Raw genomic sequence first — 13,697 nt, 5'->3', positions numbered from 1 at the left:
TGCCGGTGGACTGATAACCTGTTTTTCATGACAGTGAACAGGTATTCTATTATCAATTTTTATTAAAATTAGTATGTTCAGCCTGTTTCTTTTTATACTTATTTTATTTATGTCCAACCCTTAATAGTTTTTGATAATTTTAATAATATAAATAATCTTTAAAAATATTAAATGTAATAGTTTATTTGGTCACTATATCCATTATGTATAAAATGTTCTTTCTCTCTTCATTGTTCAAATACAGTAAGCTAGAAATTTGAATGCAGAGCTTATTGTAGAGATTGTCTACTTGGAAACTATCCTGTGAAACAAAAAAGTTTTCGTGACTTAAGAAAAGTTTCTTTAATAACCCAATTTGAAAGAGGTAAAATTCTAGTGAGTGTGAATGAGAGTGCTATTTTCACTGATAGTCTATGGAAACCTAACTGATAAGAGTGCGAATTAAGGCATAAGAGAGCCTCAAATCTTTGAGGCTTGAGATACTAAGTGCCTTGTTTTACCGCGATAGCTTTTCTATGGGTTCTGTATTTTTGATCTTAGACTTCAGTCCTTTGAAATAGACTGTTTAGAATGCTGACATGGAAGCCCCAAATTACATAGATACATTTCTCTGCTGCTATTATTTTGTGAAGCAGAACAGGCAAAGTTTTTAAATTTCCTATTTCAGCAAAGTATCTCTTTTTCATGACCAGCATTATAAATAATGTGATAGCTGATAGACTGCTGTTCTCAGTATGTTTAATGATAGACTCTTCTCTTAGAGTTGATTCACTCATTTTCTGAAACAACTAAGTACCATGATATATAGAGATCTCTGTTAGTTGCTCACTGGTGATTATTCTAAAAGATGGCACCCTTGGGTAAGGCTTTTATGCTGCTGTCAATAAATAGCTCTTAGGCTATAGCTACAAAAAGAAGTATTAGCAAACCCTCTGTCGTTTCGAGTTTAGTCAGGAAAAAATCCATTAGTATCTCTGTTAAAACAGAAGATGGATTTATTGCTGCTTGTCATTTTCAGAAACTTTATTACTCTTGGAAAATAGTATAGGAAATGTGGTAGTGTATTTCAGAAGTCAGTAAAGAAGAATTAAAATCTTTATCCGCATGGGCAGGCGTGGCTGCACTTGTGCTATATGACCCAAAGGAGTGGAACCAGGACCAGTGAAAATTATATAGACATATGTTTCCGTTCAGTTTATGGAAGAACTTTCTCACAGAGTTGTGAAAAAGATGGGATGATATATTAGTGGAGTTTCCCATTGCTAATGGGCGTTATACATAGACTCGAGGGACACTTGATAACCTGTTATAGAAGAGATTCTACCATCAGGAATGGTTAGAAGGCCTTAAAGGTCCCTTCGCATTCTAAAACCAAAGCAAGTACAAAGAAGGTGATGTGACTGAAATACAGCCCTGTATTTTGAACCCAGTCTCTCTTGGACTACTTTATGTTTGATTCAGTAATCGTTACTTTATTCAAGAGTGGTGCTTGATCTTTCAAGTCACTTTGTGTTCCTCCTATCTCTTACCTATTTCAGAAGAGGCTAAACTATATCAGTTGTATAGTTATGTCCCTTCATTTGTCCTCCTTCAGAATATTTGTACATTAGGTCTGTGGCAAAGGATATTGCCCAGAAAGAACAGCAGTGATGGCCTGACTGGGCAGTGGTGCCGTGGATAGAGCATCAGCATAGGATGCTGAGGATCCAGATTCAAAACCCCAATGTCGCCGGCTTGAGCATGGGATCATAGACACGATCCCATGATCCCTGGCTTGAAGCCCAAGGTTGCTGGCTCGAGCAAGGGGTCACTCAGTCTGCTGTAGCCCTCATGGTCAAGGCACATATGAGAACGCAATCAATGAACAACTAAGGTGTGGCAACAAAGAATTGATGCTTCTCATCTCCCTCCATTCCTGTTTTTCTGTCCCCTTCTCTTAAAAAAAGGAAAAAAAAGAAAGATCAGCACTGGTGGAGTCAGTCACAGTCCTTCGCCTGCTAATGAGGAAAACAATTAGCCCTTCATAGCTAGAAAAGAATAAAAGGGAGAAGGAAGAAAAAGAAGAAAGCAAAGGTAAAATAGAATTGAAAAACAATTGGCACCATTCATAATTATTACAATATTTTTTACTATATTACCATATTTGAAAAGTAAAATTAAAATAATAGTAATAATAATTGGAACAAATAGTATTGAAAAAAAATCAAGAGGTGGGGAGAAAAATGGTTGGGAGAAGAAAAAGCAAAAAATGAAAGCAAATGGAGATGGTAGGCTGATTTACCAGGGAGAGCAGGTTGTAAGTTCCCTCTCTTTCCCTCCCAAGTCTACTTATCCAGAGTCACAAACAGCCCTGGGGTGCTGAGAGTTTCCTTTGGTCAGATCCTTGGACACCAGCTCCACACTGCAAGAGAAACTTCTTTTCATACCTTTCTAGCTTCCTCCACTTCTGGATTTTTTTTTTTTTGAAAGAGAGAGAGAGAGAGAGAGAACATGAATGGCAGGAACAGCATGTACCCTGACTGGGGATCAAACTGGCAACCTCTGTGCTTTGGGACAACGCTCCAACCGAGAGAGCTATCTGGCCAGGACTTAAGGATGTTTTGATATCTACAAATGAGTCCTTTAAAAATATATATTTAAATAATTGTAATATAAAGGAATATTTTTCCTACTGGGTTTCTTTCTCAAGTTATTATTTAGCATTCTAACTTAAAAATGCATCAATTAGATAGAAAGTATTAAGTTTTAAAGCATTTATTTGAGACCTGGCCAGTTGGCTCAGTGGTAGAGCATTGGCCTGGCATGTGGATGTTCCAGGATCGATTCCCAGCCAGGCACACAGGAGAAGTGCCCATCTGTGTCTCCACACTTCCTCCCTTTTCTTTCTCTCTCTTCCCCTCCTGCAGCCAAGGCTCCATTGAAGCAAAGTTGGCCTGGGTGCTGAGGATGGCTCCATGTCCTCTGCTTCAGGAACTAGAATGGCTCCCGTTGCAACAGAACTACATCCCAGATGGGCAGAGCATCACCCCCTGGTGGGCATGCCAGGTGGATCCTGGCCGGGTGCATGCGGGAGTCTGTCTGACTGCCTCCCCGCTTCTCACTTCAGAAAAATTAAATAAATAAATAAATAAATAAATAAATAAATAAATAAAGCAAGCATTTATTTGATATAGTGTAATAATCATCACATTAATTTGACCAAGAAATTGTATCACGGCACAAGCAAAGTAGAATGCTGTCTCTAGCGAGAAATAATCGGGTTTGTTCTGTTTTCCATTCAGATTAAGACTTTAGATGGCTGAGGTTTAGTTTGTTTGTTTTTTTGTTTGTTTGTTTGTTTTGTATTTTTCTGAAGCTGGAAACGGGGAGAGACAGTCAGACAGACTCCCGCATGCGCCTGACTGGGATCCACCCGGCACGCCCACCAGGGGCCATGCTCTGCCCACCAGGGGGCGATGCTCTGCCCCTCCAGGGCATCGCTCTGTTGCAACCAGAGCCACTCTAGCGCCTGGGGCAGAGGCCAAGGAGCCATCCCCAGCGCCCGGGCCATCCTTGCTCCAATGGAGCCTTGGCTGCGGGAGGGGAAGAGAGAGACAGAGAGGAAGGAGGGGGGGGCGGGGGTGGAGAAGCAAATGGACGCTTCTCCTGTGTGCCCTGGCCGGGAATCGAACCCGGGTCCCCCGCACGCCAGAGTTTTTTGTTTTATAAGAATACTATCCTCCATTTATCTAGCACTAAACGGTTCATAATATTTTTGACTATTATAGTATTTGATTCCTAGAACATTCCTGTGCAAAAATTTCAATAAGAAGAGAAATATTCCTTAAGGTCTTTTTTTGTAAGTCAGGACAAAATGTATTTGTGATGCATTTTAGTTGTGAGTCTGAATGAATTGGTTCTTCCAGTGCTTCTGAGAGTGCGCAGGAGCTGGCAAAGGTGTGCAAAATGGTCGGGGTAACTCTATTTTGGGAAACAATGTAGTAGCAACTAAATTCTAAACTGACAACACCTTGAAAATCGTCTCCTATTGGAGTCTTAGTGTCCTCTCAAGTAAATAGTACTCTCAATACAGTGGTCCCTCATCTATCTCGGGGGTTAGGTTCCAGAACCCCCAACAATTGGCGAAATCCACAAAGTAGCAACCTTATATTTATTTTATTTTATTTTATTTTATTTTATTATATATATATATTTATTTTTATATATATATATTTTTATATATATATATATAAAATAAATAAATATATATTTTATATATATATATATATTTATTTTTATATATATATATAAAGGCTTTATAAACCCTCCCCACACTCTTATAAACCTTTCCCACACTGTTATTAACCTTTCTGATGCTCTTATAAACACTCCCTATACTCTTAAATACTTTCTACACCGTTAAAACTATGTAATTTTAGCAACATATAAAATTCTATATGGGTACTCACCAATGAATACTAATATGTTTTACTTTATATTTTTATATTTTCAGTTTTTTAGGCTAGAAAATGCTTATTTTACAGCAAAAATTAAAATAATATATAAAAATACCTATATACCGCAACTGAATTTCTTTTACACATCCCCACAAAGTAAATATAGCCTCATTTACTTGTTATAGATAGCACACACATGGGTATATGTGTCTGTGTAAAAGGGAGCTGTAAGGTGTGTTTATTACTCAGTTGCTGATTTTTTTTTTTTTCTGAAGCTGGAAAGGGGGAGGCAGACAGACTCCCGCATGTGCCCTACCGGGATCCACCCGGCACGCCCACCAGGGGGCGATGCTCTGCCCATCCGGGGCGTCCCTCTGTCAAGACCAGAGCCACTCTAGCGCCTGGGGCAGAGGCCAAGGAGCCATCCCCAGCGCCTGGGCCATGTTTTTGCTCCAATGGAGCCTTCGGCTGCGGGAGGGGAAGAGAGAGACAGAGAGGAAGGAGGGGTGGGTGGAGAAGCAGATGGGCACTTCTCCTGTGTGCCCTGGCCGGGAATCGAACCCGGGACTCCTGCACGCCAGGCCGACGCTCTACCACTGAGCCAACCGGCCAGGGCCAGTTGCTGATTTTCACAGTGGTTAGTGTTCTTCTGACCGTGTTTATCATAAACTGACTAACATTGAATTAATGTCCATCTGTTGTGCCATTTAATTTTCTAATTCTTAAATTTTTGCTCATCTAAGATAAACGTTTGATGCTTTCAGGTGTTACTCTGTAGTAATCATATCACAGTTATTGAGTGTTCAGAAAATCAAAAAAGAATTTTATTCTTTCATACATCATAAAGCACTTGGCACTTAAAATGTTTTAATATTATTGCTCTACATTTTTAAAATATTTTAGTTTTAGATGCAACTCCATGATATTTTATTTTTCTTTTGTTGATTTTAGAGAGAGGAAGGAGAGAATGAAAGAGAGACATGAACACGGATCTGCTTCTGTGTGTGCCCTGACCGGAGATCAAAGCAGCAACCTCTGTGCTTTAGGACAGTGCTCTAACCAGCTGAGCTATCTGGCCACGGCCTCCAAATTTGAAATAAAGTAAAAACCATAGCTATCCAAGACACACTGGGCTGGGCAGTTACTTTTTCTGGCTAACTTAAGATTGGCTTTTTAAGTTCTGGAGCCTTAATTTTGATGAAGATTGTATCTCAGATGCACCACATACTGAGTTTAGCCTGATCTTCATCATTCATTACTTTTATTATTTAACTTGACCACTGTAATATGCTGTAGCTGTCATTCTTAATGAAGATGGAAGTGTAGATAGTGAACCAGACAGGTTATTAAACACAGATGTAGCCTTAGAATATGCTATCTTGCAAAGGTTTCTGGTGTCATTTGCTTTCTCCTCATAAATGTGAAAAAAAAAAAAACAATAGGTAACTTCTAAGCTTTGTCGGCCCTGGAGCGTGCTCGAAAAGCAGCCTTTCTCCAAGTGTTTGTCTGCCCTCCAAAGGTCACTGCTGATGCTTGGGACCTTCTGCTTGTCTGCCCCATTGAGCATACAATGTACACTTTCTGCACCGTTAATACAAAATACTTTCTTATTCAGAGTAGGCATTCAAAAAATATTTTTTTTTTACTCCTTTCCCATTACTAATGTATTAGAGCACAAGTCTTGTTTTCTTAGCACATTCGACTTCAGATTATTTCACTTTCCCAGGTGTGTTACACGTCACAACTTTCTCTTAGTGTTCCTTAATATTTAAATTCCAAGCATAGACCCGATGCTATGTACTGTTTAAACTGACATTTTTAAGGTGTGCCCCAAAGCAGAGACATGGAAGAGCTTGGCTTCTTGATAAGGTTACTGAGTCAATCAATCCCAAAGTTCTCTCTCTTTCTGGATTTCCTTTTTATGAGAGAAGAGTGATTTTTCATTGTTGAATTAAACTCAGTTTGAGTTGGAGATTTGAAAATTCTAACCCAACGCATTCAAAATGATAACTACTCTATTGGATCATTATGAAGATTAAAGGATTCAATGTAGCTAGAGCATCTGGCACACAGGAAGTGTTCCTTAAACAGAACACCCTGTCTCCCTGATCCCTTCTGGTCTCAGCAACGTGAGTGTATTCAAGTATGACGCAGGCATCACTACCAGCTTGCTGAGCTGTTCTGTTTTCCATTTGTAACTTAATTGCTGGTTCTGTGCCATAGTTTGTCCCTCTGCTACTCTCTTATCTTCCATTCAGCTTTCAGTTCGCTCTTATCAGCTCTTGTATGTTGTTAGTTCTTCCATTTCTCAACTTTTGTTTCCTACGTCTCGCCTTTTACAAACACAAGTAGTCAATTGGAATACCCTTGCCTACAATATTCAGCTCTTTGGTTCTCCCATTTTGTTGGTTGCTGGAAATTTAGGGATAGCTGTTTGGCCACAAGAGGTTCTGAAATGTAAGGTCTTGTTTCTTTTCCCTCCCCAGGTTTTAGAACTCCTACATGCCTGAAATTTCTAGACAACTAAAGTCATAACATGCCTTACAATAACCATGGCTTCTGAAATAGATTTCCACTAGACACAGGAAAGTTCATCTTACTTTGGAGTCATACCATCTGTCTTAGCTTCAGCTATATAACAGAATACCATACATACACCAGACAGCTTAAACAACAGACATTTATTTCTCCCTGTTCTGGAGGTTAGGGAATCTAAGATCAAAGTGCTAGCAGAGCTGGTTTCTGATGAGGGCTCTCTTTCCGGCTTGCAGACCACCACTATCAAGCTTGACTTGGGGCGATGAACCCGCGGCGCAGTGTACACAGATGATATATTATGGGATGGTCCACCTGAACCCTATGTCATTCTATTAACCAATGTCACCCCAATTAATTTTCTAAAAAGCTGTATTCTCACATTTGTCTTGTGTGTGCTTGTTCTGGAGAAGGCTCTCATGTCTCTTTCTCTTCTTATGAAAACACAAATCCCATTATGGGGACTCTACCCATGTGACTTCTAACCCTAGCCATCCCTCAAAGGCACCACCTTCCAATGCGGGCACATTAGGGAATAAGGCTTCAACATATGAATTTGGGGGATACACAGATTCGATCCATAATAGCATGTATATATTTAAATTTTAAAAGTCTTAACACCTATGAGATACCACCTCACCCCTGTTAGATTAGCTATTATCAACAAGACGGGTAATAGCAAATGTTGGAGAGGCTGTGGAGAAAAAGGAACCCTCATTCACTGTTGGTGGGACTGTAAAGTAGTACAACCATTATGGAGGAAAGTATGGTGGTTCCTCAAAAAACTGCAAATAGAACTACCTTATGACCCAGCAATCCCTCTACTGGGTATATACCCCAAAACCTCAGAAACATTGATACGTGAAGACACATGTAGCCCCATGTTCATTGCAGCACTGTTCACAGTGGCCAAGACATGGAAACAACCAAAAAGCCCTTCAATAGAAGACTGGATAAAGAAGATGTGGCACATATACACTATGGAATACTACTCGGCCATAAGAAATGATGACATCAGATCATTTACAGCAAAATGGTGGGATCTTGATAACATTATAAGGAGTGAAATAAGTAAATCAGAAAAAAACAAGAACTACATGATTCCATACATTGGTGGAACATAAAAAATGAGACTAAGAGACATGGACAAGAGTGTGGTGGTTACCAGGGGTGGGGGGAGGGAGGACATGGGAGGGAGGGAGGGAGAGAGGGGGAGGGGGAGGGGCACAGAGAACTAGATAGAGGGTGGCGGAGGACAATCTGACTTTGGGCGAGGGGTACGCAACATAATTTAATGACAAAATAACCTAGACATGTTTTCTTTGAATATATGTACCCTGATTTATTAATGTCATCCCATTACCATTAATAAAAATTTATTAAAAAAAAAGAAGTAGAGAATAGATATAATTGTTGTCATTAAAATCACCATAAATTAAAAAAAAAAAGTCTTAACAGTAGTCAAGTTTGGTGTCATTGGAGAAAATTGTTTTTTTACAAAATATCTCCTCCTGCTTTTTCCAGTTTGGGACTGTACTTGATCATTGTGTGTCCTCATAGGGTTGTTAGAGTAGAAGTAATAAAGCTGCTATTCAGCTATTTCTATGAATATTATTGTTGGAAAACGCTGGGTGATAGTGGGTAGCAACCAGAAAGCAGCCTTATGTTAATAGTGCAAATAACAGGCTTCATAAATTTTCCCAGTTGGCACTTTTTTGTTTTTGTTTTTAATAAAAATGTCAGTTCAGGGCTGAGGGATAAATTAACAAATGTATGATATAATAGTTTTCATGTAAAATAGGTCAACAAATGGTGTCTCAGATTTTGGGTGAATTTGTAGAATTTCGGAGATCATTAATAAATTTAAACATGTTTGTATTTTGTCAGCCTTGTGTTACATCCTGTAACAGATTTCAGTGGAGAGATCTGTTTGAGACATGAAGTTGGCTTATTTCAACTGTAAGCCTATAAAATAATATGTAATAATGTATAAACAGAGAGGTTCTCCTGACTACGTAGTCTTTGCCCTCTTCTCTGAGATCTAACACTTCAGAAAAGTTGTGATGATTTGTAGTTCAAATGGAAATATGAATAATGAATACAAATGATATGATTACTTCATATTTTAGACCTTGGGTCTCACATTCGTCCAAGGCTAGATTACTTTGACTTGATGATCTTCCTTCATTAATTTATAAGAAGACATGTACTTGCTACAAGGCTGGTGACAAGTAGCTACTGCACTGCTACGATACAATTACTGTCTTCAATGAAAATGCAGTCGATGGGGTTCAAACATACAGTGAAAAAATATATCTAATTACAGGACTGGGAAAGACTACATGAACTGTAATTGAAAAATAAAATAAAAATGTCAGATCTAGTAGTTCTAAAGAATAGCCAGCATGTCAGTATGAGGGCGATCCCAGAGGGCGATGACAAGGAGACAGGCAACCAGTTGAGTTTAGCTTCATCAAAGAATTTTTGAAAGAGTGTAGCAAACAGAAATAAGGCTAGAAAAGTTGTGATGAATTTCCTCAGAGATGGGGCTTGGGGGAGGTGAGGGCATTTCTTTTTTATTTATTTGTGTGTGTGTGTCTGTGTGTGTGTGTGTGTCAGAGAGAGAGAGGGGGACACATAGGGACAGACAGAAGACAGGAAGGGAGAGACGGGAGAAGCATCAGTTCTACATTGTGGCTCCTTAGTAGTTCATTGATCACTTTCTCATATGTGCCTTGACCGGGGGACTACAGCAGAGCGAGTGACCCCTTGCTCAAACCAGCGACCTTGGGCTCAAGCTAGTGAGCTTTGCTCAAACCAGATGAGCCCATGCTCAAGCTGGCGACCTCGGGGTCTCAAACCTGGGTCCTCTGTGTCCCAGTCCGATGCTCTATCCACTGCGCCTCCTCCTGGTTAGGCGGCATTTCTTTTTTAAATTTTTGTATTCCTAGTACCTACCTAGCATAGAGTTTGAATAATAGTTCTTTAATGAATGGGGAAAATGTAAATAAAGTGTGTATTCTAGGTTTGTTTTTATGAGACTATTCTCTGGTTTGTATATATAGACCATCTTTCAGAACCATTCCCATCAAAGGATAAAAGCTCTCATTTTTGTATTTTCTTTTTACTTTATTGAAAGTACAATGCCCATATGTCCCTCTGCACTGGCATAAACAACACCCAACTCTTTTTTCCTCCTGCCTTCAGGTCAGCATATGTGCTCTGAATGAATGGATATAGAGTTAAAACTGGTATGTTTGAAACTAAAAATTATGTAATTAACTTTTTTTTTTACCATTTTAATGTATTTAAATTTTTTAATTAGTTTATTTTCAATATCACTTTGTCTTGGTTTCAAGTGTACAGAATATTAATTAGACAGTCACACACTTTACGGAGGGACCCCCCTGATACCTCCAGTACCGCCTGGCACCGTACACAGTTACCGCTATATTAGGACTATTCCCTCTGCTGTAGTTGACATCCACATGACTATTTTATAACTGCCAATTTGTACTTCTTAATCCCTTCACCTCTTTTCCCAGTCTCCCAGCAATCCTGTCCTCTGGCAACCGCCCATCCATTCTCTATATTCAATTTTATCATATATTTTGTTCTTTAGATTTCGTCCATAAGTGAAATCATACGGTATTTGTCTTTCCCCTTATATAACTTAGCATAATACCCGCTAGGTGTATCTATGCTGTTTCAAAAAGTAAGATGTCCTTTTTTTTATGGCCAAGTAATCACAATTTTTCTAGCCTCTCATCTATTCATAGGCACTTGAGTTGCTTCCAAATCTTGGGTATTGTAAGTAATACTGCAATGAACACAGGGGTGCATATGTTCTTTTGAATTCATATTTTGGTTTTCTTTGGACATATTCCCAAAGGTGGAATTGCTGGGACATAAAGAAGTTTTATTTTTAATGTTTTGAAGACACTCTATACTTTTTTTCCACAGTGGCTGCACCAGTCTGCATTAGTACCAATAGTGCATGAAGGTTACCTTTTTTATACATTTTCATCACCACTTGTTGATTTATTGATGATAGCCATTCTGACAGGTGTGAAGTGATATCACACTGTGTTTTTTTAATACATTTTATTTACTTTTTTTAATTGCATTTTGAGAGGGAGAAAAACAGGAAGGGGGAGGACAGAGATGAGAAGCATCAATTCATAGTTGCTTCACTTTAGTTGTTCTTTGATTGCTTCTAATATGTGCCTTGACCAGAGAGCTCAAGCTGAGACAGTGACTTCTTTTTGAAGACAGCGACCTTGAGCTTCAAGCCAGTGACCTTGGGATCATGTCAATGATCGTGGGACCTCGTGATCAGGCACGCGGTTGCTCAAGTGGCAACCATGGTTTTGCAAACTGGAGACCTTAGCATCCCAGGTCTATGCCCTATCTTCTGCACCACCACTGACAGGCTCGCATTTTGGTTTTAATTTGCATTTCTCTGATGATTAGTGACATTAAGAATCTTCTTATATCTATTGGCCATCTGTGTATCCTCTTGGAAAAGTGTCTATTCAGTTCCTCTTCCCATTTTTTAACAGGTTGTTTGTTTTCTTGCTTTTGGCTTGTATGAGTTCTTCATACATTTTGGCTACTAATCCCTTATCAGATGTACTATTGGCCAATATCTTCTTTCATTATTAGGTTGTCTTTTCATTTTGCTGATGGTATCCTTTGTTGTGCAAAAACTTGAAAAATGTATAGTTTGGTGAACCATGTCAACCCGATAAATTTAAATAAATACATACATATATAAATATTGTGAGAATTGCCATCCCTCAAATAATCACTTCAGAGCTATGTTATCAAAATGTCTCCAGTAACTGGGAGAGCATCCTTGCTGGCATCGGTTTCAATATGCCTTTTATTGACACCTGACATAGGTATGGAGTGGAAATGTTGTTATTTCATTAGGGACTACCTACTGGGTATAAGGAGTCAAAAGTGACATGTTTTGGGAAAACAGGCCTAGATAAATCATTGTAATGCTGATATGGACTAGAGGGAGGCTGGAAGAGGGACAGATTGAGCAGACTTGCTCTGGTTAGTACTGAGTCTTCACTCTACCCTGTATTTCTGGAACCTCAATCTAAATCAGAGTCATGCCCGGTTTAAAGAAAATACTGCTTAATTAGCTCCTGGATCTTTCTTTACTCTGCTCGGAAAATATTAAAAAATGTTTCATAAATGAAATAAAGGCGCTGTTAGAGAACATTTAGAATACTATAGCCAATGTCTCTTTCAGCTCTGCACAATTACACTTGTATGGAAGCCGGAGAGACCTCTCCCCTCCGGATGTTTGTGGATTTCAGCCAGCCTCCTTTCCATTCTAAAGAAGCAAGCTCTTAAACTATCTGTTCCCTGGAAGGCTTTTTGTTGGCCTGTTGAATAGATCATCTTTGGGAATTGCTTTGGTACTTGAATAAACACTGGAACATTTTGTTCTTAGAGCCATTTTTGTGCATTTAAAATTTAAATCAACTTATATTCAAAACACAGGTCACTTTGGGTTTACACTAAGCATGAAACAGGGAAAAAAAAGGAACACATAGGGAAAGTTAAGGGTAAAGAATTTGTAATGGGAGGAAATTCGTTTTATAAATTATGTAAATCGGTAGTTTGCTATGTAACCTGATTCACTCAGAACTTCAGATCAACCTTGCCTTTACTTTCTTCATAATATTTATCAATTTATAATATGCCATGTAATATACTTATTGTGCTTATTGTCTGTCTCTGCCTCACTACAATGTCTGCTTTGTGAGAGCACAAATTTCTGTTTTGTTCACTGATGGATCCTAAACACAGAGACCGGGGCCAGGCAATATAGTAGTCAGTATTTGCGAACTGGGTGAACACCATGATCTTAACCACTTCATCCCTCAAATTTTATATTCACTTCTTGCTGTTAGTGTTATATAACTACATTCCATATGAAGGAGGTGCCCTGACCTGTGGTGGCGCAGTGGCTAAAGCATCGACCTGGAATGCTGAGGTTGTGGGTTCAAAACCCTGGGCTTGCCCAGTCAAGGCACGTATGGGAGTTCATGCTTCCCACTCCTCCCCCCTTCTCTCTAAAAATGAAAAAATAAAATTTAAAACATATGTAACAAGTAGTTAACTAATTGGTTCCTGTACCATCTAGTCTGAGAATGGAATTTTTAGAAGTTATATTTTAAAAATGTTTGAAGAAGTAACTTGTAATGCTTGAGTTTGAAATAAGTTTAAAGGTTAAGTGAAACCCACATGACTAAAAAATTGATTAGGAAATGGAAGATGGGTAACTTTAATTAGAAATATTTTTTTGAAATATTGTCCTCAGATGGGAAAATTAGCGGCGGTGCCCACAGGTCTGATGTTTGCGTCTGTAAGTGTGCATGCAGCCAACGAAGAGGAATCCAAAAAGCAGCTGGTGAAACCAGAGCAGGTAACTTGCCCACAAATGTTTGTGAATTTTTTTATAACAGAAATATGATAAAATAAGTTTTTTATTATGATGTTGTTACTTCTATTCATCAAAAAAAATTTTTTTGAAGTATTTGTTAGGCACATTTTCTAAGTTGAGAATAAAAAATTTAGCCCAAACCTCTAAAATCCTAATTCCAAGGAAAAACCACAGGTGTTTTTTCTCAGTGAATAATCAGTGAAGGGTACAGGGTCTTAATACTTTTAAACAGTCTGATTTTTCTTTCTGGAAAAATGTAT

The 13,697-nt window shown here is 38.7% G+C and overlaps 1 protein-coding gene across 1 annotated transcript in view; it reads left to right on the top strand.

The window, feature by feature from the left end:
• APOOL (apolipoprotein O like) overlaps positions 1–13,697 on the top strand; it is a 76,398-nt gene that overhangs the window by 14,003 nt on the left and 48,698 nt on the right. The window contains exon 2 of the mRNA XM_066248978.1: positions 13,315–13,419. Within this exon, the coding sequence (XP_066105075.1) occupies positions 13,315–13,419 (105 nt within the window). The remainder of the gene's footprint in view (positions 1–13,314; positions 13,420–13,697) is intronic.

The sequence above is a fragment of the Saccopteryx bilineata genome, chromosome X (genome assembly GCF_036850765.1).
Source record: "Saccopteryx bilineata isolate mSacBil1 chromosome X, mSacBil1_pri_phased_curated, whole genome shotgun sequence".
Taxonomy (NCBI): Eukaryota; Metazoa; Chordata; class Mammalia; order Chiroptera; family Emballonuridae; genus Saccopteryx; species Saccopteryx bilineata.
The sequence above is the reverse complement of the archived record's forward strand: the minus strand, read 5'-3'. Positions and strand labels throughout refer to the sequence as shown.